General features: G+C 52.2%; 1 protein-coding gene across 9 annotated transcripts in view; it reads left to right on the top strand.

Annotated features, from left to right (window-relative positions):
- BRD4 (bromodomain containing 4) overlaps positions 1 to 24,041 on the top strand; it is a 95,296-nt gene that overhangs the window by 56,549 nt on the left and 14,706 nt on the right. For 6 of the 9 annotated variants that reach the window (XR_005198433.1, XM_017519077.2, XM_017519078.2 and 3 more), the window contains exons 2-11: positions 1,620 to 1,938; positions 5,622 to 5,759; positions 7,107 to 7,242; positions 8,988 to 9,277; positions 9,884 to 10,246; positions 11,080 to 11,208; positions 17,379 to 17,588; positions 18,283 to 18,482; positions 18,964 to 19,259; positions 20,298 to 20,408. Coding sequence is in view for 8 of the 9 variants with exons in the window: in XM_017519077.2 (XP_017374566.1) it covers positions 1,654 to 1,938; positions 5,622 to 5,759; positions 7,107 to 7,242; positions 8,988 to 9,277; positions 9,884 to 10,246; positions 11,080 to 11,208; positions 17,379 to 17,588; positions 18,283 to 18,482; positions 18,964 to 19,259; positions 20,298 to 20,408 (2,158 nt within the window). In the remaining variant the exon portion in view is untranslated. The other 3 variants (XM_037735099.1, XM_037735098.1, XM_017519081.2) reach the window with 3 other exon arrangements.

The raw sequence follows: 24,041 nt of genomic DNA, 5'->3' as shown, positions 1-24,041 counted from the left end.
ATGGAAGCCCTCTCCAGCCGACTCCACATGTGAGGGGGGTTGAAACCCCACTGATGTGTTTCCTTGTCTGTGATCGCTGTCTTTCTACCAATACTTGTGTCCAGTCACTTGGTGTGTCCTATAATCTATCTATGCCTGGACCAAAACTGGTACACCAAGGTTCCCAGTGAGCTGGTATGCGGCTGGTGTCATTTGTCCCTGTGTCTTCTCCTATCTCACTGGCCGCCTATCTCCATAGCCTAGTCCGTGGATTTGCTTTATGTACCAAATTCTCCGTTTGGCGCTTTTAAAATAGGATTATTTGCCAGAACTGTATTTACAAAAAAGTTTGTGTAACCTTGGTTTAAATAAATTACAAAAAGTAATTCACTGTCAGCCAGGGTGCCTACTGTGTGCTACACATAAAGCTGCTTCTGGACCCACTAAAAGTTTATTCCAGAATGGTGTCCTCACTGAGCTCTTAGGTTTATTACTAGAGATGCTTGATAGATGTAGTCAGCCCTTAGCTTTCAGAGTTTTTCTTACTACCGGAACTGGGTTTAAAAAGCCAACTATATGTATGTATTTACTGCCAGTAGAAAAGTGTCACAAAAAGGATGCAAACGACCACTGTACATCTGAGCAAATGAATGAATCATCAGAATGGAAATTCATGTCACTGCAAGAGGTGGGTTGTGTTTCAGGAGGGCAATTTGGCAGTAAAAACATGCATACCCTTGACTTGGTGGCTGTTCATCTTGGGATTTGTCCCACTGGAAAAACTGGACAGGTGTTCAGAATCACTCTTGTGAGGATGCTTGTGGCAGAGTTTGCAAAGTTGGGGTGGCTCTCAGTAGGGGTTGTTCAGGTGAGGGAAGGGCATCAGAGTGGGTGCTGAGGCACTAACAGCAGGGGCCTGTGTTGCCACTGGAGGTGCACCTTATAGTTAGGAAAATGGTAGGACTAGTATGGATTCATTTTTATTTTATCTGCAGTAAACATGCAAATTCTTTCCTCAGCAAACCTGCATTATTTAAATTACCAAGAAAATATTCTTAATAAGTTTGTGGCTTTGCCCTGAGCAGTTCACTGGGTGGGCCATCCACGGATGGGCAGGCCCAACCTTCCTGCTTCTCCCCGCCTGACCCATCAAATGGAATTACCGACTTAGCTCAATGCTTTGTGAGCGACAAATGCAAACAATTTTAATGTAAATGTCCTATTTGGGAGCCTGCAAATTATTTTTCTCCACACACAGGCAGCATCTCCTAAAAGCTCACAGGTGGGAAAAGGAATGTGCAGATTTGTGAGGTGTGGCTTCATTGTACCTCCTTCCCTATGATCTCCACAGTTCCCAGAACCCCTGCTGGCTCCTGGTGGGCTCTCACCACCTCACTTTGCCTCCTCTGTTGGTACGTGGTCTCCTCCCTGCTAGACGGTAAGTCTTTGCAGAGAAAAGACATTGGAACCCTTGCAGACAAAACATGAGGTGGCTCCTGCCCGCCCCCCCCTCACCAACCTGACCAGCTACTGCCAGGGCAGCTCAATCCTTGGAGCCCACAAGCCAGAGGGACTTGTCATTCCAAGCGGTGCTCATCTGCTAACTGGTCTCTCATGGGGACTCTTCTCTTTCTTTGTAGAGTGCCTGGTGAAGAATGTGATGGGATCACTAGCATGTCTGCGGAGAGCGGCCCTGGGACAAGATTGAGAAATCTGCCAGTAATGGGGGATGGACTAGAAACTTCCCAAATGTCTACAACGCAGGCCCAGGCCCAACCCCAGCCAGCCAATGCAGCCAGCACCAACCCCCCGCCCCCAGAGACCTCCAACCCTAACAAGCCCAAGAGGCAGACCAACCAACTGCAATACCTGCTCAGAGTGGTGCTCAAGACACTATGGAAACACCAGTTTGCGTGGCCTTTCCAGCAGCCTGTGGATGCCGTCAAGCTGAACCTCCCTGTGAGTAGCATGAGTAGGGCCCAGGGCTGCCGTCTGCCGTCCTCAAGGTCTCCTGTCTCCTGCATGTCTCCTGGTCAGGACAGACTCTGGGGCAGGGCAGGAGATGCATTTGGATTCATGGTGTGAGCTGCAGGGCCCTTGAGTGAGTGGTTTCAGCAGTTCTGATCAGTTGAAATTCGGGAGGAAGAAGGAGCTAATTGACTTAACAATAGCTGGTTTCTTAGATATTGGAGTCCTGGGGAAAGCTGTTTAGAGGTTGAAGCAGTGGGAGAAAGGGAGGCCGACGGATCTACTTCCATTTCCATGATGAATTGAAGTCAAAGCACTTGGCCATCCTGGCCCCTTCCCAAGTGTGGACATAGTTGATTAAGGATAAGTAGACATAGTTAATCAAACTGTGTTAGAGGAGGATTGGTTTGCTGTGGTAGCAGTCGCCTAGCATCGTCATCACTGTCACCCAGAGCACACGGTGGGGAAAGGTAGTGGAGTACATCGCAGGGAGCAAGTACGTGAAGGCAGCCCTGGCTGGAGAAAGGTGGCTGGGGCTGCACCTGCACAGGGGTGTTTCCCTTCCTCCCTGTGGCTGCAGCACATTTGCTCTTGTGCTTTTGTCAGCCCACCCCTCTTTTCTTTCCCTAGAGAGATTTCCATTTTCCCATATCCCTAGCAAACTGTTGTGCAAGCACAGCTTGTTTCTCCAACTGAACCTCGGGGAGCAGATGGAATAAATGCTTTCATTTTTTTAATTTTCTTTAAAACACCAAGGACTGATTGTCTTTAAATTGTCCTTTGCTGTTTGCCGAGTCCCATACACCCCCTGGTGAGTGCATTAGGTGATTGCAGCCACTGACCCAGGCTGGTGTGTGCACACTAAAGCTACTCATGTGTAGGAGTGGCCTTAGCCTCTGCCAGGTGTCTAGACTCCCAAGTTTAAAGCCAGTGTGTTTGTAAGAACTCCTGGTGTTATTGGTTCACTGAGTATCTGTCATGCACTTAGGGGAAAATAATCAGAAGAGGGCACTGCGGGTCTGGATCTTGAATTGGCTCAGGCAAAGTACGGAGGAAAATGAGGGGCCACAGTCTTCACTGACTGAGATAAGGAGTGGAGGCAGTCAGCTGTGGTGGCCTGCGGGAGGGAGACTGTTAAGGGAGCTCACTGCACCAATCTCTAGCTTAGACAGGGTCCATAGTTGAGAGTGACATTCTCATAGCACAGAACCAGGAGAGAAGGATCTGGGGGCTGGAGTGGAACCCAGAGCTCTCTGAGGCCCTTGGGGGTTGCCAGGAAGGCAGAAGGCCTGCAGAAGAGAGCATTTCCCCAGATGCCCGTATCAGAAGCTACAGGGAGGTTAAAGAGATGAGGATTCCGACTTGACCGTCCTGTTGACCTTCAGGAAGGCATTGGTGACCTTAGGAAGACATGACACAGAAGTAGAAACCAGATTTGCGACGGTGTGAATGAGAAGGTGAGAATGTAAAGCCACCATTTCAAGAAGCTTGGCTTTGAAGGGAAATGTATCAGTGCCAGAATAGCAGAGGGATCTGCTTGTTACAAGAAAATGCAGGGAGGGCTGAGAAGGTGAAGACAGGAGAAGGGAGAGCTGAGGGACTTGAGATTGCTGAACACGCACCAGCATCCCAGGTAAGGTTGAGGAAACAGTGCCGGCCAGCAGGACAGACAGGTATGGGTATTTGGTTCGGCCATGGGGTTTTGGAGTTCAGGATCAGTCTCTGAAGTGCAGGCTGGAGAGTGAGCAGGACATTCTTGCTCTGGGCAGAGTATGAATCTACCTGTCCCTATGACTGTTGATGTTGCCCTCATTAGCTCTGATATTGGAAGAAGGGGTCGATCCATGGTGGCCCTGATCTGATGTATTCAGAGATGGGAGAGTAAGGAGCTGAGGAGGGAGCTTGGTGGGCAAGAGTGGTCTCAGGGCGTTTGGAGGGGGCTGAGCTAAAGGGGGTCCTTGGTCAGGAGCATTGTCATGCTAAAGCTGTTTTCTGGGAACTCCTTCTGGAGATGTTAAGGCCACCCCAAAAAGTATTCCTTGTCTGTTTTCTGATGCCTTCCAAGTCTTCATCCACATTTTGGACTCCTGTCATACCCCTAAACCTACTATCCAGGCCGGCACTTCCACTTCCCCCACCTTTCTCTCTGCCTTCACCCACTTCCTCCCCACTGTCCTGTTTGCCCTTGAGCCACGTGACACACTGTGGACAATTTAGTAGCCTTTGGCCATAGAGTGAAATCTAAATTTCCACTGGGTTAGATCTATTTGGACTTGGTAAAGGAAGTCAGAGCGAAGGAAGTGGCACTGATAGTCTGCTTCCAGTCTCCCCTCTTGACCACTTGCCTAAGGTACCAGGGTGTGCACTTGTAGCCTTCACCCCCAGGGCAGTGCCATGACTGTGGCAAACCCTTACATGTAAGCAGGTGGCCCTGTCCCTTTCTCATAGATGTCACATCTCAAAAACCCCACACCCATGCACTGTGCAGCCCCTTCTAATACTATCCACTACCATTCCTGAGCAGAGCTTCGGGAATTGACGTCTAGCAGCATACCTGCTCTCTCCTCCCTGCAACAGCCTCTCCGCCTGCAGCTTGCCCCCTCTACAGTGGGACTCCACTTGGATTTGGTTCTGTTACGCCACTTGAGCTTAACGACGGGAACACCTGTCTTCACATGGTGTGATAGCTCTCAATGGATCAGGCCAACAGCCTGAGCTGGTCTAGTCATTGGGGACTTGCTGCCTGTATGCAGCCCCTCTGCCTGGCCCTCTGTGATCCTCATACCTGGAAACCCAGGCACAGCTTGCTCTGTCCCTGCATTCCTTCTGTGGTTGTTTTTAAAAATGAACTTGGTTTTAAAATAGATTTAGATTTAGAGTAAAAGTTGTAAAGATAATGCAGTTTGATTTCAGGCACTTTAAGACATTTACATCTGTTATCTGTCTACTTCTGTTTGGCACTTAGTAAGATCTGAAGGCTTGAGGGTTGAGATGGTGGATTTTTTTTTTAAACTTAGGATTGTGAAGGTTGTCCAGATTTGTCATATGGCAGTTAACCTGGTCGTTCAACTGTATCTGGATACTAACGAATATTTAGTGGTAGACTGTGTGCAAGTGAAAGAAACATAAGTCCAGTGAACTTAGACTAAGGGTGGAAGCTTGTGCTCCACAGCTTTTCATGGTGACAAGAAGGCATGAGTGCTGTGGTCAAGAGTGGGCTCCATCGTTGGCGCTGCGGAGATTTGCATTTTATGGACAGGTAGAATTTCAAATGGTGGGGACAAGTAGGACCTGCCATGGTTGTTTTACTGGGTAAGAATTGCTTTTAAAAGGCTGCCTGGTTTCCCCCTTATTTATTAAAAATTAAAGAATATTTTAAAAAGAAAAGAAAAAACGTGCATTTCAATAAAGCCAACCTGTTCCAAGACAGGGCGGTTGGAAACTTGTACCTTTTCCCTCTGAATTACTCTCCAGCATTCAGGAACCCTTCCCTGCCCCACTTTATTTTGGTGTTCCCCCTTAAGATCACTTGCTGATGCCATTAGGAGCTATGGCTCCCGTGGATTTACCTGTGGAGCAGCCCGGGGTGAGGTCCCCAGGCCAGTCTGGCCAGCTCAGCGTTTGTGCTGCCTGGCTCCCTAAGTGACACTGGCCTTTTGTTCTTTGGTCTCCAGGATTACTATAAGATCATTAAAACACCTATGGATATGGGAACAATAAAGAAGCGCTTGGAAAACAACTACTATTGGAATGCTCAGGAATGTATCCAGGACTTCAACACTATGTTTACAAATTGTTACATCTACAACAAGGTGAGATATGGGGGTGGGTGTCCAGCTGCCCTGGGAGAGAAGAGGGGAGGCCGCGGCAGTGGGCATGTCAGGAGCCCGTGGGCAGGGGTGCTGGGTGTGGCTGGGCTTCGAGTTTGGCAAGAGGAGACCCTTGGAGGTAGAGGTAATGAGACCTGTGGTGGTGCCTGTGGCTGGGTGTGGGATTTTTTGCTGGGAGGAGGGTACTGGCCATGTTGAACTTACAAGCTGTCCTTGTTAGCCTGAAGCATGTGCTTCTGGTGCCCTTGGGATTTTGGTTCCTAAGCATGTCTAGTAGAGAAGGTGCGAGGAGAACAGTGGCGACTCATGACAAAGTCCATTTGGGTGATGTAAATTGTTAGGAAAGAGCCTGCTAAAATGTAGTCGTGCAGAGGTGTGCCCAAACAGAGACCTCCACGTGAGAGAGGGTGTGATGGGGCCGGCGCAGAGCTCAGCTGCTCTGTGGGTGTTGGTCTGCTGGAACTGTGGACATGACTGTCGATAACTCTTGGCCATAGATCAAGTGTCCCCCCGATCCTACATGTAGACCTGAAGGTCACTTCCTAACCCCGTAGCCAAACCTTTCGGCTCGGCTGTGCCATGAAGCCAGATCATTTGTTTACAGTTCAGACCACAGATGTGATTAAAATCAACCCTTTCAAATAGAACGACTCTGGAGGGAGACACTATACAGAACTCAGCTTTTGACCTCTGCTGGTGTAGTGGGTAAAAATGCCCAGAAGAGATGGGTAGGTGAGTTTCTTGAAGTTTACTGTGTTTTTTAAAGTCTCAGCTCTCACCACTTAGGTTTGAGCAAAATGTGCAGACCAGGCTCTCAGTTTAGAACTGAGCGGGAACAGCATGTTATAGATGAGGTGACAGAGTGGGACCCCTAAACTAGTGTGAGATGCGCAGTGCCCAGAGTCTTGGTGAGCTGCCATGGGGGTACGTTGGGGAGCATTGTTGGGGCCCTGCTAATGTATCATGGCAAGAAATCCTGTGTCATTCTAGTATTTCTGGTGAAATTGAATTGTGTCAAAGGAGGGCCCCTTTCAGTGATCGGCTGAGCGTGGCAGATGCTTAAGGCATTAGGATGGCTTCTCAGACAGGTCAGAGCTTAAAACATGAGGGAGGTGCAGGTAGACAAGTGTAGGCTCAGCACACCTGTGGGAACACAAGCCTCTGTGATACTTGGTAGTGTAGCCATTGTGGCTCCTTTGGGTGCAGATCGGGGAAGGACCTGGAATACGACGCTTCATGCTTTGGGGCAGGGGGTGGCATGGGGTGCCCTGTCTACAGAGGTGGGGAGGGGAGGGCCCTCTGACTCTGCCCATGTGTCTCCTTATCCAGCCTGGAGATGACATAGTCTTAATGGCAGAAGCTCTGGAGAAGCTCTTCTTGCAAAAAATAAACGAACTACCCACAGAAGAAACCGAGATCATGATAGTACAGGCAAAAGGAAGAGGACGTGGGAGGAAAGAAGCAGGTAGAGTACTGAAATAGCAAGTAAATTGGCTTTCTCCCTGACTTTTATCCCTTTTCCAAGTTCGGTGGGGGGCTGAGAGTGGGAGGAAGATGGTGACATTATATACTGCAGGCCCTGTTGATGTTTGGACTTGGTGGGATTGGGTTCAGTGTTGGATCCATCCCACAGGGTCATGTGGACCTGTGGCCTTTTGTAAGCAGAAATAATTGGGCCCTGCTTTTTTTGAGGGTAGGTGATGGACTTTACGATAAAAAGAAATTGTAACTTGTCAAAACACTTTGACGTTGTTTGAATGCTTCACCCTGCCAGTGTTGTAGGTGATTTTTACTTTTCCATTTTAAGGGCATTAACATGACCAGAAATCATTTTAAGTAACATCTCAGTTCGAAACCTTGAGTTTTGTCATTGGAATTACCTTGATGCACTGGTGTCAGAGCCATCCCTGCTTCTGATGCTCAGTTGTCTGAAATGAAAGCCATCCTTGTCCATCTCTGCTTGTCACCACCCCTCAACTGACACAGGTTTTCGGGGGCCAGCTGGCAGAGCTGCCCACTCCAGGAAATGATTCTGTCTAGGAAACTCTCCAGCAGCTGCTGTCTACATCATGTCCTTTGCAGCTCCATGCTGCAGAAGGGTGACGTTTGCAAGGTGTTCCCTGAGTGTGAGTTTTTTGCTTCTCTGAACAGCAGCCTTTCACCTGGTCTCCCACTCTGTTTTGAAGTGGTGGCAGAAAGAGGGTTGCTATGTCCCCTGCTGCACCCAAGGGTGACCAGGGAGAACTAGTCTCACATGTCACCCTGTGGCTATTGTACATATCAGGTCACATCCCTGATCCTTAGATGAGGATATTGGTCCTCGCTCCCTGCGACCAGGGGCTTGGGCTGAATGCTGGGCAGACATGGTGGCACCTCCTGTTCCAGTCTGAGGGAAGCCCAGGAGTTGTGCCTGGGGAAGGAGAATTGGGAAACTCAGCAGTCTCACCCTTGCTCCTTGAGATGCACCTGGAACATGGGTGCCGCTTGAGCCTGCATATGAAAGCGCTGCATGTCTTTGTCTGTTTTCATGGTAGCCAGTGTGCACACAAAGGGTGTGGTGACCCAGGTCATGCTCCTAGACACTGGCCCCACGGTCCGCCCACTCTTGTTAGAGCTCTGGCCATAACCCCTCACTTTTTGGAGCTGGTTGGGTGGACCGTGTGACCATTGTGTGTTCGGAGTCCCGGCACAGCTGCTAGGAGGCAGTGCCTGAGCCAGTCATGAAGGGCAACAGTCCAGCTGTCCCTTGTGGCTCCAGGACGTAGGGGCCTGCCAGTTTCCAGAAACCTTGGCGAGGGCGGCTACTGCCGGCTCCCTGCCAGAAGCTCTTACTCAGAAAGCAGCGCTTCTGGGAACAAGGACAGCTGTGCCTGGAAGCTCAGAGAAGCGTTTTCCCGCTCTCTGTCCACAGTCGGTGTGTGTTTCCTGCTCCTTGAGCCCGGGCCTCCAGGCTTCATGAAGGGGTCTTTGTGCCTGAGTTGGGAGTTGCAGCCCTGACGCCTTAGGAAATGGAAGTGCAGTTTTCCGCTGTTCTCAGAGGCCCAGGGACAGGTGGACGGGTTTGGCAAAGTGGAGTCTGGGATGTTTGTCTCTCAGGCAAATAAACGCAACACACAGATGTGCGTTCACTGTGTGTTGTGTATATCCCTACAAAGTCAGCATGTGGATATCAGCATGGCCTCTAACTCCCTGTCTTACTATGATTTGTAGGGACAGCAAAACCTGGTGTTTCCACGGTACCAAACACAACTCAAGCATCAACTCCTCCTCAGACCCAGACCCCTCAGCCAAATCCTCCTCCTGTACAGGCCACGCCTCACCCCTTCCCTGCTGTCACCCCAGACCTCATCGTCCAGACCCCTGTCATGACGGTGGTGCCTCCCCAGCCACTGCAGACGCCCCCGCCGGTGCCCCCTCAGCCACAACCCCCACCTGCTCCAGCTCCCCAGCCTGTACAGAGCCACCCGCCCATCATTGCGGCCACCCCGCAGCCTGTAAAGGTGAGTGCCGTGGGCTTTGGAGGGCCACTGTCACCAGGGAGGAGAGTGGCCCCTGTCCTTCCCTATGCTTTGCACAGAGCCTGTCCTGGGTCCCAGGCACTGGAGGGTGTTTCTGGGGAGATCTTGCTGTGTTGAAATTGCAGCCCAGAATCAGATGCCTCGCTGACTCAAAGATCCCATAATTGTGTCACACCTCCTAGTGGACTCCTATCCCTTGCCCCCTCTCTAATTTAGACTGTGCATATTTGCAGATGTGCCATCTAAGTAGTCTCTGAATCCTGCCTCCCCTAGGCAGCTGGTAGATGCCCTGGTGTTAGGTAGGAAGCAGCCTCCAGAGGTTCTTTGACTTCCAAGTGAGCACTGGGTTGTATGCTTTCTCCTGTCCCAGGCAGGTCCTGTCCCAGGCAGGTCCTGTCCCAGCTGCAGAGCAGAGTGGTGGGACAGGGTCTGCCTGTCCTTGGCCCTTTGCCTATGCAGTTATCTTTAGGTCCATCCTACGTGAATGTTGGGCCCCTAGACAGGGCATGGCTTTGGGGGTGACCCCAAGGGGTAGCTGTGGCAGCTGCCGTTTCTGACTGTGCCTGTTGGCCCCTGTGTTCTTGGCAGACAAAGAAGGGAGTGAAGAGGAAAGCAGACACCACCACCCCTACCACCATTGACCCCATTCACGAGCCACCCTCACTACCCCCGGAGCCTAAGACCACCAAACTGGGCCCGAGGCGGGAGAGCAGCCGGCCTGTGAAACCTCCAAAGAAGGACGTGCCCGACTCTCAGCAGCACCCAGCACCAGAGAAGAGCAGCAAGGTCTCAGAGCAGCTCAAGTGCTGCAGCGGCATCCTCAAGGAAATGTTTGCTAAGAAGCATGCCGCCTATGCCTGGCCCTTCTACAAGCCTGTGGACGTGGAGGCGCTGGGCCTGCACGACTACTGTGACATCATCAAGCATCCCATGGACATGAGCACAATCAAGGTGAGCTGGATGTGCCTTAGCGGAGTGGGACAAGGTGGGCAGGCCCTCCCTCCACATCGGAATCTCCCCAGACCTTCCAGTCCAAGAGGAGTCCCATATCTGGAACGAGGGCTGCATGGGCTTTTCCCCAAAACCCAAAGAAACTCAGCGCCCCCTGCTGGGTGCTATGGGACACACTCCAAGACCCGGTGCTTGGCCATTGTGACTGTAGGCAGCTGCTGTGCTGCCTCTTCTCCTGTCTGAGGAAAAGCAAGACAAATCCTCTGGCCTTGCACACACTATAGATGATTCATGAGAGTTTGGGGCTTGGTGGCCTCGCCAGGCTCTTTGGGGAGAACCTTTCTGTCTCCACTGTGTGGGAGGCACGCTGTAAGGGTTAACATTATCACCATAGTGTTTTGAGGCCTTTTTGGTTTTACGACTTGTTATGTGTTTCTTCTGGGGAGGAGTGGAGTTCCAAACATGGGGCAGGCAGAGCAGGGGACAGTGCTGTGTCCCTTTGACCAGCTCCCATACTGTGTCATGATGATGAGGTGGGCCCAGCCCTCTCCATCATTTCTTCCCCTCAGTTCTGGCTCACACTCTGCCTTTTGTGGGTTCTGAGTCTTCCTGCCTTTGAGCCAGGTGGGTGAGTTGGGATGCTGGCAGGGCCGATCCCAGCCCTGAGGTTAGGAGTTGCGGTGATGGCATGTCTCCCCACTACAGCCTGGACCAAACTTGAGAGCCACTGAGAAACCAGCGTGCTCCTGTAGGCAACCCTTTTGTCTGCTGCCAGCCACCTCTCCACTGTCACATGGCAGGCACAGCTAATAGGGACCTGTCTTGTTTTCCAGTCTAAACTGGAGGCCCGTGAGTACCGTGATGCCCAGGAGTTTGGTGCCGACGTCCGATTGATGTTCTCCAACTGCTATAAATACAACCCTCCCGACCATGAGGTGGTGGCTATGGCCCGCAAGCTCCAGGTGAGGCTCGGGAGGACCCAGCCACCCTCAGCAGAGCGGGCTGAGGTGCTCATGGGAGTAGACCTCTGTGGGCCTCTGTCACTTTCCTTGGGATAATGCCATGTTGCTTTAGAAAAGTGGCTAAACTCAGCCTAGTACATACCTTTTAATTTGGGGTTATTTGATTATAATTAAAGCAAGTGGGTGTTCACTGCAAGCCCCCTCCCCACCCTCCACCAGCACTAATTGCTTTTGGCTGGAAGAACGGGTGTGTGCTGTGCATGGCCCAGTCTCTTCTATATAACAGACCTGTCTCAGGTGGGTTGGGCATGGGGGGTATTCTTGCAAAGTAGGCACTGTCACAGTCATGAGCTGAGGACATCTGCACTGTGGACATCTCTTCACCAGAGCCTTAAGAGAGCCTTCTAGCTGCAGAGAAGTTGTTTCCACATGGCCACAATTCTCATGGTGGGTCCTGGGCCACTTCCTTCAAGTTGAGAGCCTGGGTGGTGCACACTGTGACGTGCACATGTGGGCAGGGAGGGGAGATTATAGCATAGATGTATAGACTAACTCTACTAATTTTTTTTTAAAAAAGGAAAAAATACCTAAGTCTAAACAATGTCTTTTTTTTGGTTAATAAGGTTGGATTAAAGTTTTTGGAGAATAACGTCACGGTTTAGTACGGTCATTATCATCTTTTCTAATTTTTTTTTTCTGGGTTTTTTTATTTGTTTGTTTGTTTGTTTGTTTGAGATGGAGCTTCGCTCGTTGCCCAGGCTGGAGTGCAATGACTTGATCTTGGCTCACTGCTACCTCTACCTCCTGGGTTTGAGCAATTCTTCCGCCTCAGCCTCCCGAGTAGCTGGGATTACTGGCGTGTACCACCATACATGGCTAATTTTGTATTTTTAGTACAGAAGGGATTTTACCATGTTGGTCAGGCTGGTCTCCAACTTCCGACCTCAGGTGATCTGCGCACCTCGGCCTCCCAAAGTGCTGAGATTACCGGTGTGAGCCACTGAGCCTGGCTTTTTTGGGAAACAGAGTCTTGCTCTGTTGCCCAAGCTGAAGTGCAGTGGTGCTGTCTTGGCTCGCTGCAACCTCCGCCTCCTGGGTTAAGCAGGTCTCTGCCTCGGCCTCCTGAGTAGCTGGGACTACAGGCTTGCACCACCATGCCTGGCTAATTTATCCGCCCCCCCCCCCCCCTTTTTTTTTTTTTTTTTTTTTTTTTCCTTTCTTTTAAGAGATGGGGTTTTGCCATGTTGCACAGGCTGGTCTGGAACTCCTGGGCTCAAGTGTTCCACCTGCCTTAGACTCCCTAAGTGCTGGAGTTACAGACCGACAGGCTGTAGGCTGGGCCACCTGCCATCACGAGGTGCTGATGTGCTCATGGTAGGCCTCAGCGGGCTTCTGCACACCTGGCTGTCGCAGCCATCTGCTTCCCGGGCAGAAGTAAGGACTTGGAAAGACTTTGATGATCTGTGCCAGGCAGAGGTCACCAGAGCCCCACTGCCTGCTTGCCTCTCAGCTGCGCCAGTTCGCCACATTGTCCCAGACTCCCCACAATGGCATACCCTACCTACTCCCACCAGACCTAAGGCATTATCTCTCCTGTTCACTGTGGATCAGGGGCGGCCTTTGGCTCAGAGGACATCCCTCAAACTCTTGAAGTGTAGGATAAACACTTCCCTTGTGAGGTTTGTTGGGCTCTTTCTTACTAGTATGGACGTGGCTCTTGTTATTTAAATGCATGCTAAGGCTTGGAGCTTTTTATTTCTACTGTTTTTGTTTTTATTTTTTGGAAACAGGTTCTCATTCTGCTTACTGCAGCCTCAACCTGCTGTGCTCAGTTGAGCCTCCCAAGTAGTTAGGATAGCATGTGCCCCCATGCCTGGCTAATTTTTGTATTTTTTTGGTAGAGATGGTGTCTCACTATGTTGTCCAGGCTGGTCTGAAACTCCTGGGCTTAGGTGATCCACCCACCTCAGCCTCCCAAACTATCAGGATTTCAGGCATTAGCCACGGCACCTGGCCTGTTTCTTAGTTTTTATTTTCTGTGACTTGGGGCTTGGGGAGTTGTTGCCCTCTCTTCCCTTTGCTGTTGTCTGTGTGCATTCTTCACAAGCAACATTGCCCCTTCATCATTCATGTTTGTATTTGCCATCCTTGAAGGAGTTCGGGCTTTTTAATTTCTATGCAGTTTTTGTTCAGACCCACCCAGTGGCAGTGGTGCCCTCAGATTTGTGCCTTCAGCTCCTCCATCGCGCTCTCTTGAGAAGACAGGTGCACAGCTCTTGCCCACTCTGCTCACATTGATACTCATGCCCTTCATCTACCTTCATAGGAACAGCTCATCAGAAACAAATTCTCTCTCAGTACCAAAGGTGACTTTTTTGAGCTACTTTACAAAGAGAAAGCACCCTCTGATGTGTTTAACTCTTCCTTCCTCATTTTTGTCCCTTTTTCCTTTTCCTCTCCTGACCTCATGGAGCCACCTCCTTTTCACAGTTTTCTCCAACAAAGATTTGGGAGTTTCAAGTGTTTTTTGCATTTTTCTCCTTCTGGGAGGGGAATGAGCCTGCCTCAACGTGGAGTTTACCAATAGCAAGGCCACTAGGATGTCTGCCACACCAGAGACTCTGCAGCAGAAGAGTTTCTTCCTACATAACGGACTCCAGGTGCTGGACTGCAGTGGACACAGGCCTTGCTCTCAAGGGGTGGGGCCAGTTCAGGCAAGGGGTAGGGGGTGCTGCGGGTGGACTTCTCTGCCCCAGCCTGCTTTGCCTGTCCTTGGGAGCGGCACCTCTCTGTGCCAGCACTTGGTAGAGGTGTTTCTGCTTCAACAACAGAATTGATATGGAGGGGTTTCAGGGCAGGCTTTTCTTCTAGTGGGCATTTGTGTCTATGGCATTTCAGCCTTTGTTTTTCTTATTTCTAAGTTGTCTGCATCAGCACAGAGTTTAGCAAATTCCCCATCAGGGAAGGGGAGGGACAAAGTGCCAGCCAGCCTTTGCTCACCTCTTCAGGAGCTGTTGGGACCTGCTTAGTTGGGTCTCTTAATTTGGCTGGGCCCCTGAAAGTTACTTGGAAAAGGACCCACTTCATTTTTCTGTCTCAGGCTCTAAATTCTGGGGTCCTTGAGAAAACCTACTTTCCACAGCCCGACAGCCAAGGTACTTGTCTGACACTAGTGGGCTGTGCTGAAGCTGAGAACCATGACCTCATGACTCAGATCTCTAGAGGAGTGGGGTGGAGGTTCTGGGATGCCGAGTACCGGGCTGGGCCTCACCTGGGTCTCAAGACACTGTCGAGCCAACAGCAGAATGCCTGCACCCTGTGTTCCTTTGTGACTACTAGTGTCTACTGCTACTCACCATCACAGCCTCCCTTGTGAGATAGTTGCCCTCAGTGCATCTTGAGTCTTGTGCTACTGTCTTCTTGCTGGCCTCACAGCACCCTCAACTGTGTTCTTTCACCCTCAGGTCTCAGCACACTTCCAGTTCATAGTGACCCCTTGCCCATTCATTTGCCTTTCTGTTTCCCACTAGACTATGAGCTCCTTGAACAGGGAGCTCGTTCCTGTTTATCATCAAGCTGGTACTTGGGATCGTGTGACTGTTGCAGCCACACAGCAAGGTTTTCCTACAGCAGACCTGGGCCCAGTGACTCGTAGGTTTCCCAGGATGGCCCCCACTCAGTCTAGAGCAGAGTTATCACATCCAAGAAACAGAGAAGGATGACAGGGTCATGCAACTGGACATGCCAAGCAGCCAGCAATTCCCAGCCCCACCGATGTTAGTTTCTCATCCCAGCCGGCTTCATGTCTTGTATTCTTTGCTCTTTGTTCTTGCGGCCTTTGGAGAGCCAGGGCCATGAGCACCCAGGGAATGGAAGGAGGCCTCAGAGTGAACACCACACACCTCCACTCCACCATTTACACAACAATCATCACCTGACAGGGAGGAATGAGGATGTCCTCATGTCTTGAAGCTGGCCGAGGCTCAGATCAGTTTGCTGAAGCAGCTACCACTCAGTAGAGGGTACTCCCTCTTCTGTCTTGGGAAGGAGAGCTTATCATCTCCCTCCATGATATCCTGGCATTTCTGAGGCCTACTTCTCCTCTAACCTGCTTGTTGCTGCTTGGCAGCAGGCCTGGCTCTTCTAGAAGCTCATGTGGCCCCAGATGTCCTTTGGAGTCATTTTGGGACCTGAGCCCACCCACATCCAGGGCACTATTCACTTGGTACATGGCCAGGTGCTGCAGGGCTAGAGGTCTGTGTTACTCTCTTAACTGGGGCCTCCACTCTGATGTGAAGCCTCCTACCTTTTCCTGCCTGGGCCCCTCTTCTGTCAGGCTAACTGGTGATGGTCTCTGGTCATCCCTTCTTGTGTGTCTTACTCCTTGTGTCAGAACTGCTCAAGGAGTTACTACTTTGCTGGGTACGGTGTGGCTCATGGCTGTAATCCTAGCACTTTTTGGAGGCCAAGGTGGGAGGATCCCTTTATCCCAGGAGTTGGAGACCAGCCTGGGCAACATGGCAAAATCCTGTCTGTACAAACATTTAGCTGGGCATGGTGGTCTCAGTTACTCAGGAGGCTGAGGCAGAAAGATCTCTTGAGCTCAGGAGGACGAGGCTGTAGTGAGCCACGATTGAGCCATTGACTGCAGTCCATCCTGAAGGGGGGAAAAAAAAAAGTAGAAGAAAGACAGGAAAGAAAGTTATTGGGTTGGGTTGGACGCGGTGACTCAGCGCTGGTAATCCCAACACTTTGGGAGGCCACGGGAGGGATCTCTTGAAGTCAGGAGTTCAAGACCAGTCTAGCCTAACATGGTAGAACCCCTCTCTGTTAAAAATACAAAAATTAGCTGGGCGTAGTGGTGTGTCCCTATAACTGCAGCTACTTGGGAGGCAGAGGTTACACTGAACTGAGATTGCGCCACTACACTGCAGCCTGGGTGACAGTGAGACTCTATGTCAAAAAAAAAAAAGAAAAGAAAAAGTTATTGGCTAAAGGAAGTCTTACTGATGGTGGCCTGGAGGGGAGGGAATCCTACACCACAGTTATATGGGATGCCTGCTCTAGCAGTCTTCAGAGGAAGCCTCAAGGTGTGTTTCCTGAGCCATCAGGAAGGAATTCCAGAGCCGTGATGCTCCCTGAAGCATTGACACACATTTAGGGAAAAGTCTTTGCCATGGTGTGTTTTCCACATTGATAAGTTTATGCCTGGTTTAAAGCAGTTCCCAGAATCCTTCTGGGAAGCCAGCCCGGTGCTTCTGCCTCTATCCTGAGCCATCACTGGATTGCGCTCAGTGCTCCCAGGGTAGGGCAGAGATTTGCCAGTTGGTTGGCAGTATGTGTGGCCAGACCCCAGTGTTCATGCATGGCTGCGCTTCCTTGAGCTCAGTGACCCCACGTGGTTCCATCTGATTGCTGGATCTTAGGGTTGAAAGGTATTAGGGTCTCCTGCGCATAGTGGCTCCCTCTCGTAGCCTATCCTCAGTGCCCCACACCTGCTGCCTGGACCTCTCTTACCTTGTCCCGTGTGCCCTGGAAATGCCTCCACCAGTGGTGCAGCCCTGCTTGGTTAAGTGCTCTAAGGCCGGTCTGAGGAGTGTGAGGAGACTGTCTTAGACCCATGTCTGCTACAGCAGAGCTTGGCCTCTTAGAGGAGGTACACTTGTGGCAGGCCCACTCCTACCCGGGGCCTCTGCACCTGCTGTGCCCTCTGCCTGTAACACCCTCCCAAACTACAGACTCCTCATGCTCCCCGCTGGTGTGTGAGCCGTGTATCTGGCGGGATCCTCAGCTAACTCTTTTGGGGACTGTGGGTACCCTTGGCCCAGCGCCATCTGTCAAGCACCCCCAGACTTCAGTGGGCTGGCTGCCTTGGTGGCCTGGGTCACATGTCCTTACCTGGGCTGTGTCCCCCAGGGAGTGAGTGCCCAGCTACATCTGGACCACCTTGCTCTTCAAAGTGAGCTTTGAAAGAGGAGTGTTGGAAGAGTTGTCAGAGGCCCTCAGGTGGCCCTTGCCCCTGTCTTGGTGGCAGAGAGAGAGGGCCACCATCCTCTTTTGTCCTCTATTGCTTACTGTTGAGTTGGCCCCAGCAACCAGTGAGGCCAGGGTAACACTAGGCTGTGGCCTGGGTACCCAGCAGCCCTCATGGCATGGCTTTTCCTTACCAGGACGTGTTCGAAATGCGCTTTGCCAAGATGCCAGATGAGCCTGAGGAGCCAGTGGTGGCTGTGTCATCCCCAGCAGTGCCCCCTCCCACCAAGGTTGTGGCCCCACCCTCTTCCAGCGACAGCAGCAGCGATAGCTCCTCAGACAGTGACAGTTCGACTGATGACTCTGAGGAGGAGCGAGCTCAGCGGCTGGCTGAGCTCCAGGAGCAGGTGAGGGTGTTGGTGGCACCATTCCCAATCCCCAGAGTCCAGGGACCAGGGTGGCCTCCCCAGAAGTTTCTAAGAGATATTTTTGGCTCTGAGTTCCCAAGGGAGCAGAATTCCCACTGGACCACCTGTGGCCTTTACCTCTCTGCTAGGTCAAGTGCATGTTGATCATACACGTATGTATGGTGTATGTGTTGAACGTGCAGTTGGGGAGGGGGAGGGAAATGGCCATTTTCTGGGCAGAGAGGAGGCTTCTTGATCCTGTCAATGTCGGGGAGGAGGAGGTTGAGCCAGGATGTTCATTTCTCCCAGCCCTACCTGGTTGCTACTCTCCCTGCAGCCAGTCATCAGGCCCTTTGTGCCTGACATGTATGCTCTTATTTAGCCTCTTAAGGGACCTTCTCCTGGGATCAGGATGGCCATGATGCTTAGTGTCTGTTGGCTTGATGGGCTCCTCTGGTGAGGAGGCCACAGGCAGTCTTTGGAGTTGAGGGAATGGGTGGGCATAGGCATGTTAGGAATCTGGTTAACATGACAGGCCCACAGCTGGGGTCCATCTCTCCCTCTGCCTCCCCTGTGCCCACACCCTGATGCTTCAGGTGCATGCTGTCATGTTTTTTGGAGCAGACATCTGGGTCTTGGGTGACGGGAAGACCATCTCAGCCCTGGGTGTGTGTCTTGCTTGTCTGGTCCACAGCTCAAAGCCGTGCACGAGCAGCTTGCAGCCCTCTCTCAGCCCCAGCAGAACAAACCAAAGAAAAAGGAGAAGGACAAGAAGGAAAAGAAAAAAGAAAAGCACAAAAAGAAAGAGGAAGTCGAAGAGAATAAAAAGAGTAAAGCCAAGGAACCTCCTCCCAAAAAGACAAAGAAAAATAATAGCAGCAACAGCAATGCGAGGTCTGTGTCCCTTGAGTTTGCCCTGGGTGAGGATCCTCCTTCCACCGTCTCCCCTGAGACACCATGTGGGCCCCTGCCCCTCCCTGTCCTCATTGGGTGAGAAGGGCCCCTGCAGTCATGGCTCCCCAGGGTGGGCTGGTGGCTGCTTGCATGCAGGACTTTAGCTGCACTGCCTCTGCCCATTTCTGTGGGGTGAGCCTTTGGGGCTCACCACATTTGGTCGGGGAAGGATAGGCAGCAAGGATAGGGCTGTAACACCACCCCAACTCAGGCAGCCTCAAGCCACAGTTTGTTTTCAGTCTCCACTGGGTGTTCCCACAGATTGGGTTGCCCATGCCTCGTTTGCTGTGAAGGCCAGTAGGTGAGGGGTATGGGAAGGACACCCCCCGCACCCCTTCTCCCCAACATACATGTGGAGGAATGAGTGCTTGGCTTCCTCAGGGGGCCCGTTCTTGATGGTGTCTGCATCGTCCCTTCATAGCAAGAAGGAGCCAGCGCCCATGAAGAGCAAGCCCCCTCCCACATACGAGTCAGAGGAAGAGGACAAGTGCAAGCCTATGTCCTATGAGGAGAAGCGGCAGCTCAGCCTGGACATCAACAAGCTCCCCGGAGAGAAGCTGGGCCGAGTGGTGCACATCATCCAGTCACGGGAGCCCTCTCTGAAGAACTCCAACCCTGACGAGATCGAGATCGACTTTGAGACCCTAAAGCCATCCACACTGCGTGAGCTGGAGCGCTATGTCACCTCCTGTTTGCGGAAGAAAAGGAAACCTCAAGGTGTGTTTGAGCCCTCTGGGGATGGGGGTTCTTCTGTCGACCCCAAGTGTCACTTTTCCTTCCTTACTCAGTCCGTTCTCTCTGTGTGCGTTTTTTCCAGTTATAACCATTTCTGTTCTTGACACAGAAACCTGGAAGGTTGTGACATCATACTCGCCCATAGGCTGCTGTCAGTGTCTTTGTAGATCTCTGGCTGGATGTGTCTAGGGCCCCTCTGCACCTTGTTCTAAGCCATAGCTGAAGCTGTGTTCTAAGCCACAGCTGCTTTAAATTTCGACTGCCTGCTGCTGTCTTCCTCTGGCCTCTTGGGGGAAAGAGGAAAGGCGGGTCTGCAGGGTCCCAGGACCTGCGTACTGATGGCATTAATGCAGCACTGAGCCAGCCTTTGTCCTTGTAGGAGGGACAGTTTAGTGTGGCGTTTTCTCTGGACTCTTCCAAGCAGCTCTTTTGTGTCACAGCTCATTTTGGCACACAACTTACCTCTGAGGACCGTAGGAGTTAGAATTGGTGTTACGGCATTGCACACAGTCTTTGTCCTGAGCCCGTACTGGCTCTTTGGGGTCTTGGGCCCTTCCCTGGGGCACACCACATGATGATTTCCAGCGTGCATCTGAACAGCTGTGCTGGGAGACCCCCAGGCCTCTTCCTGCCTTGCATTACCTCTGGGCAGCATGTTCCTTTTGGGTCCTCTTTTTCCTCTACCAGAAAAGTGAGAGAATCCAAGCCTCATGCTCAGCGGTACCTTGTGTTAGGAAATTATCCCTCTGCTTGGTCTCTTGAATTCTTGATAAACCCTCCAAAGGGGACTTTGAGAGATAGAAGGAACCTTGTAATTCCAATGTAAGGAGTCTGCCCATGGGAACTGTGGGTCCATGTGGGTTCTGGGAGTGGCATCTGGCAGTTACGAGCAGCCCCTGGGCCCACAGTGCTCAGGTTCCTTGCTGGTTCTTCCTCTAGATGGATGGGGTGTGCCTGTGGCTAAGAGCAGCCTCCTGGGCCAGGGCCCTGCCTAACCAGCTCCCATTGCTTGGGTTGCAGCTGAGAAAGTTGATGTGATTGCCGGCTCCTCCAAGATGAAGGGCTTCTCGTCCTCAGAGTCGGAGAGCTCCAGTGAGTCCAGCTCCTCTGACAGCGAAGACTCCGAAACAGGTTAGGTGACTTGTGTCTTACCTGTCTTATCAAACTCCTCCCACCTGTGCCCGATAGCAGCTCAGTCATGTGTCCAGGATGCTAGAGCCTAGGGACAGCATTCCCAGAACTTGCTAGGTACTCTGTCTGCTGGTGTCTGTGTTAACTGTCTCTCTGGGGCCGGGGATAGCCCTGCCCTCTGTGCATCAGTCTCCATTCTCTTGGCGTGGTTCTCATGCTGTCCCTGCCAGGGGCTGGGCATGGAGGACGAATGGCCAAGGGTGTTGACACTGCGGAGCTCTGGGTGGTGGGTGGGGAGGCTGGGTTGTGAGGACTGTGGGCATAGGGGCCCAGGCAATGCTGTGGACCTTGATGTGACCGCAGTCAGCTTTCTGCCCCAGAGGAGACTCCCATGTCCCCAGGGCATTCCTCATATCCGAGTCACATGCAGTGTGGCTGCTTCAGGGAGATGCTTCACTGGTTTCTGGTGGATGTGGAGCAGACTGCAGCTGGCCCTGCCATCACCTGGGCCCCAGCCATTGCCTGCTCCTCCCCAGAGTGTGCTCGTTGCTGCGTTGGCTGCTACTGAATCTGCCCTAACTCCATACACACGTGGACCTGCGTGTCCCACCTGCAGTTCTAACTAACAGTCCCTTCTTTTCATGCCCCATTGGCCTGCACATCTGTCCCTGGGTTCTCCATTAGAGCCCACCTTCGGAGCAGCAGCCTCAGTGGGAGGTAGAGGTGGATAGCAATGCTGGGTGTTGACGGGGGTGGGGAGGGGGCTGCTGTCCTCCAAGTGTGTGTTTTCACCATTATTCTCAAGGCTATAGATGCTCAGGCTGGCCCAGAGGAGAGAATAGGGAGGAGGAAGCCATGGTGCCCAGGAGGCCTGGTGACCAGCTCCTGCTGAGAGACAGTGCTAACATTCTGTGTCTAGGGCCGATGGGGTTGCCGCTAGGCTGATGCAGCTGCATCAATGAGCCAGCATGCTGCAGACCACCTGGGAGCTGGCCCTAGGGTCTCAGGCAGGCTGAGGAGTGGGGATCCACAGTGGGAACCTGTGTTTTGGCAGTAGACTCCTGTATGTTCTCCCATAGACTTGTGCCACCCCTGGAATTTTATGCTACCTAGAAATAAATGCTAACCCTTAGTAATCCGTGCATGTAAATAACTTGATCGTCCCAAGGGAGATTGGGGATCCTTCATAGCAGCTGGGGAGAGCCATGTTGCTCTGAGGTGTGTGCACACAGATAAGGGCAGGGGCAGGTGGCACCTCGGTCCCTGTCAGTATTCTTCCCCTGGTGCCCTCTGCTTCCCAGTGAGTGAGGAGACTTGCCCTGAAGTGGGCTGAAGGACCCTCCAGGACTCCACGTGCCCACATTTTCTAGCACAACTGTGTGGAGAATGCCCTGGGCAGCTCGCCAACCTCCTGGCCTTCGCTGTCGCCATCTTCTACGCTTTGATCTCTAACCGGCACTCTCCCCACACTGCTTTTGTAATCCATCAGCCAGCAGGAGACGCTGCACCCTGTGGCTGCTCAGAAAGGGCTGGCTCTGCCACCCCATGCTAGGACCTCCACTCGCAGCGGGGTGAGTGGGGTGAATGGCTGTATTCTCGGATCCAATTAGCATTCCTGGTGGCTGCTGACTTTTCACTTTTGGTGCCAGCCGAGCCTCCTGGGTTTTTGCACCTCCTCTTTTCTAGCAGACTGCTGCCACCAGGGGTTTTGTGCCTTTTCATCTAAGGATCTGAGTGACCAAGTGAAAACCCCAGATGCTGAAATTGGCAGGACCTGATTACTAAAATGATGTGGCGTAGCCGTGGTGGGGTTGCTGCTTTAGCCCTCCTAAGACAAGACACTTTAGGGGGCTGTAGATATCACATCCTGATTTCCAGTCTGTGATCGTGGCCTTTGCCCTTGGCGTCTGCACCCTCTTCTGGACTCCTCTGCTTTGGGAGAGGAGTTGGGAGCGCTTCTGGCTTACTGAGAGTGCCCCACACCCCTCCTGCCACTGCTGAGATTATTATTTTTTTACTCCCCCACTTTCAAAAAAAAGTGGAAAGATTGTGCAAGAAGTAATCTGAGAGTCCTGGGAACAGCTGTCCTGGCGGGAAGGAGGGCGAGATTTACAGTCTCAGAGCCTCTGGCTCCCAGGCTCCCAGGCTCTGGCGGTCCAGCCCTGGCCGCTTGCGCAGCTGCCTGGGTTCTGGCCTTCCCCCTCACAGGCGCCCTCCCCACCTTGGGTTTTGCCTGGCTCCCTTTTGTCTTCGCAGTCCTGGCCAGCAGGGGCTTTCCTTTGCCTTCTGTGTGCACTGAGTTAGCTCTGTCATGGGCTGGCAGGATTCTTCTGCTCTCAGGAGGGGCTGCTGCAAGGGTTTTGTGTGGCAGATCCCAAAGCGGGAACTGACACCAGTGATCGCAGCCTTCTGCTGCCGTGTCCCACACAGGACTCTATACTCTGTGGGCGGGGGGCAGAGGGGGCATAGGTCCTGCAGCAGCTGCTCTCCTGGGTCCAGGAAGCCGGGCAGTCTTGATGTCTGTGGCCAGTCATAGGCAGCTCTGCCTTGAGGGAGTGTGGCAGGGTGGGGGGACATCGAAGGTATTTCCCATTGGTCTCCCGGGGCCTAATTGTTTTGCCCCTGTACCCCCCTTGTTCTTGTGTTTCCATTTGGATTAGAGCCGAAATTCCTGAAAGGGCCTATTTTTGTCTCTTACTATGGGGTTAGGCCCTGAGACATGAATCGCCAAAAGAAACCAAACGGAGGCACTAGATTGAGGCTGGCGGGTGCGATACATAGATACCCCTCCTGGCAGGTGTCCATAGACCAGGATGCTGTGGACCGATGCGGGCGTGGGGCAGTCCTCTGGGGCCAGGCTACAGTTCACCGAGCCATGGAACACAGGCAGGAAGAGGATGGCGGGGGTGGGTGCTGCTTTCCCAGCTGGGTCCCAGGCCACCATGTATTTCCCCACCTCTGCCCTGGCAGCATGGAGTGCAGTGGGCAAGCCCCACCACTTCCTCTGAACCCCCACATTGCTTGAGCGGTGGTCTTTCATTGAGCTGTGATTCCAGCTAAAGCCTGGAGCTGCTTGAGAGTTCTGTATTGAGACAGGCAGGGGTAGGGTACAAATGCATCTACAGGCTTGGGTAGTGCAGGCTGGAGGAGGACACTGTCCCAGGTGGGCTGTGGACAGCACTGTGGCTTTGCTGTCATCAGTACTGGGGTTGGGTCTGCCCAGCACATGGGGCAGGGCATGTCCTAGCAATCTTCTAGCTTTCACTTGTCACATAGCTGATATCTGGCTCTTCCCAAGTGTCATGCACAGATCTTAGTGGGCAGAGGTGGACCCACAGCTTATGTCCCTCTTAGGAATACTCCCTTAACCTCAGCTACCTGGGCTGGGACAGGGTCTTCTCCTGGGCTTTGGTCTGGTCTTCTAGTTGGAGCAAGAACACAGTCCAGCTATTTTAGTCTCCTGGCTTCCTTTTCCCAGGATTGGAACTTGTGGGTGTTTCTTAATAGCTCCAGGGAAAAAAGGAATGCTTGATGTTTTGGAAAGATTTGAGCTGGGAAGTGCAGACAGAGGCCATGGGGCGTTCTTACCACACAACCAGTCTCAGCTTCCTGAACCCCAGAGTCTCTGATGGA

The sequence above is a fragment of the Cebus imitator genome, unplaced genomic scaffold (genome assembly GCF_001604975.1).
Source record: "Cebus imitator isolate Cc_AM_T3 unplaced genomic scaffold, Cebus_imitator-1.0 Scaffold726, whole genome shotgun sequence".
Taxonomy (NCBI): Eukaryota; Metazoa; Chordata; class Mammalia; order Primates; family Cebidae; genus Cebus; species Cebus imitator.
The sequence above is the reverse complement of the archived record's forward strand: the minus strand, read 5'-3'. Positions and strand labels throughout refer to the sequence as shown.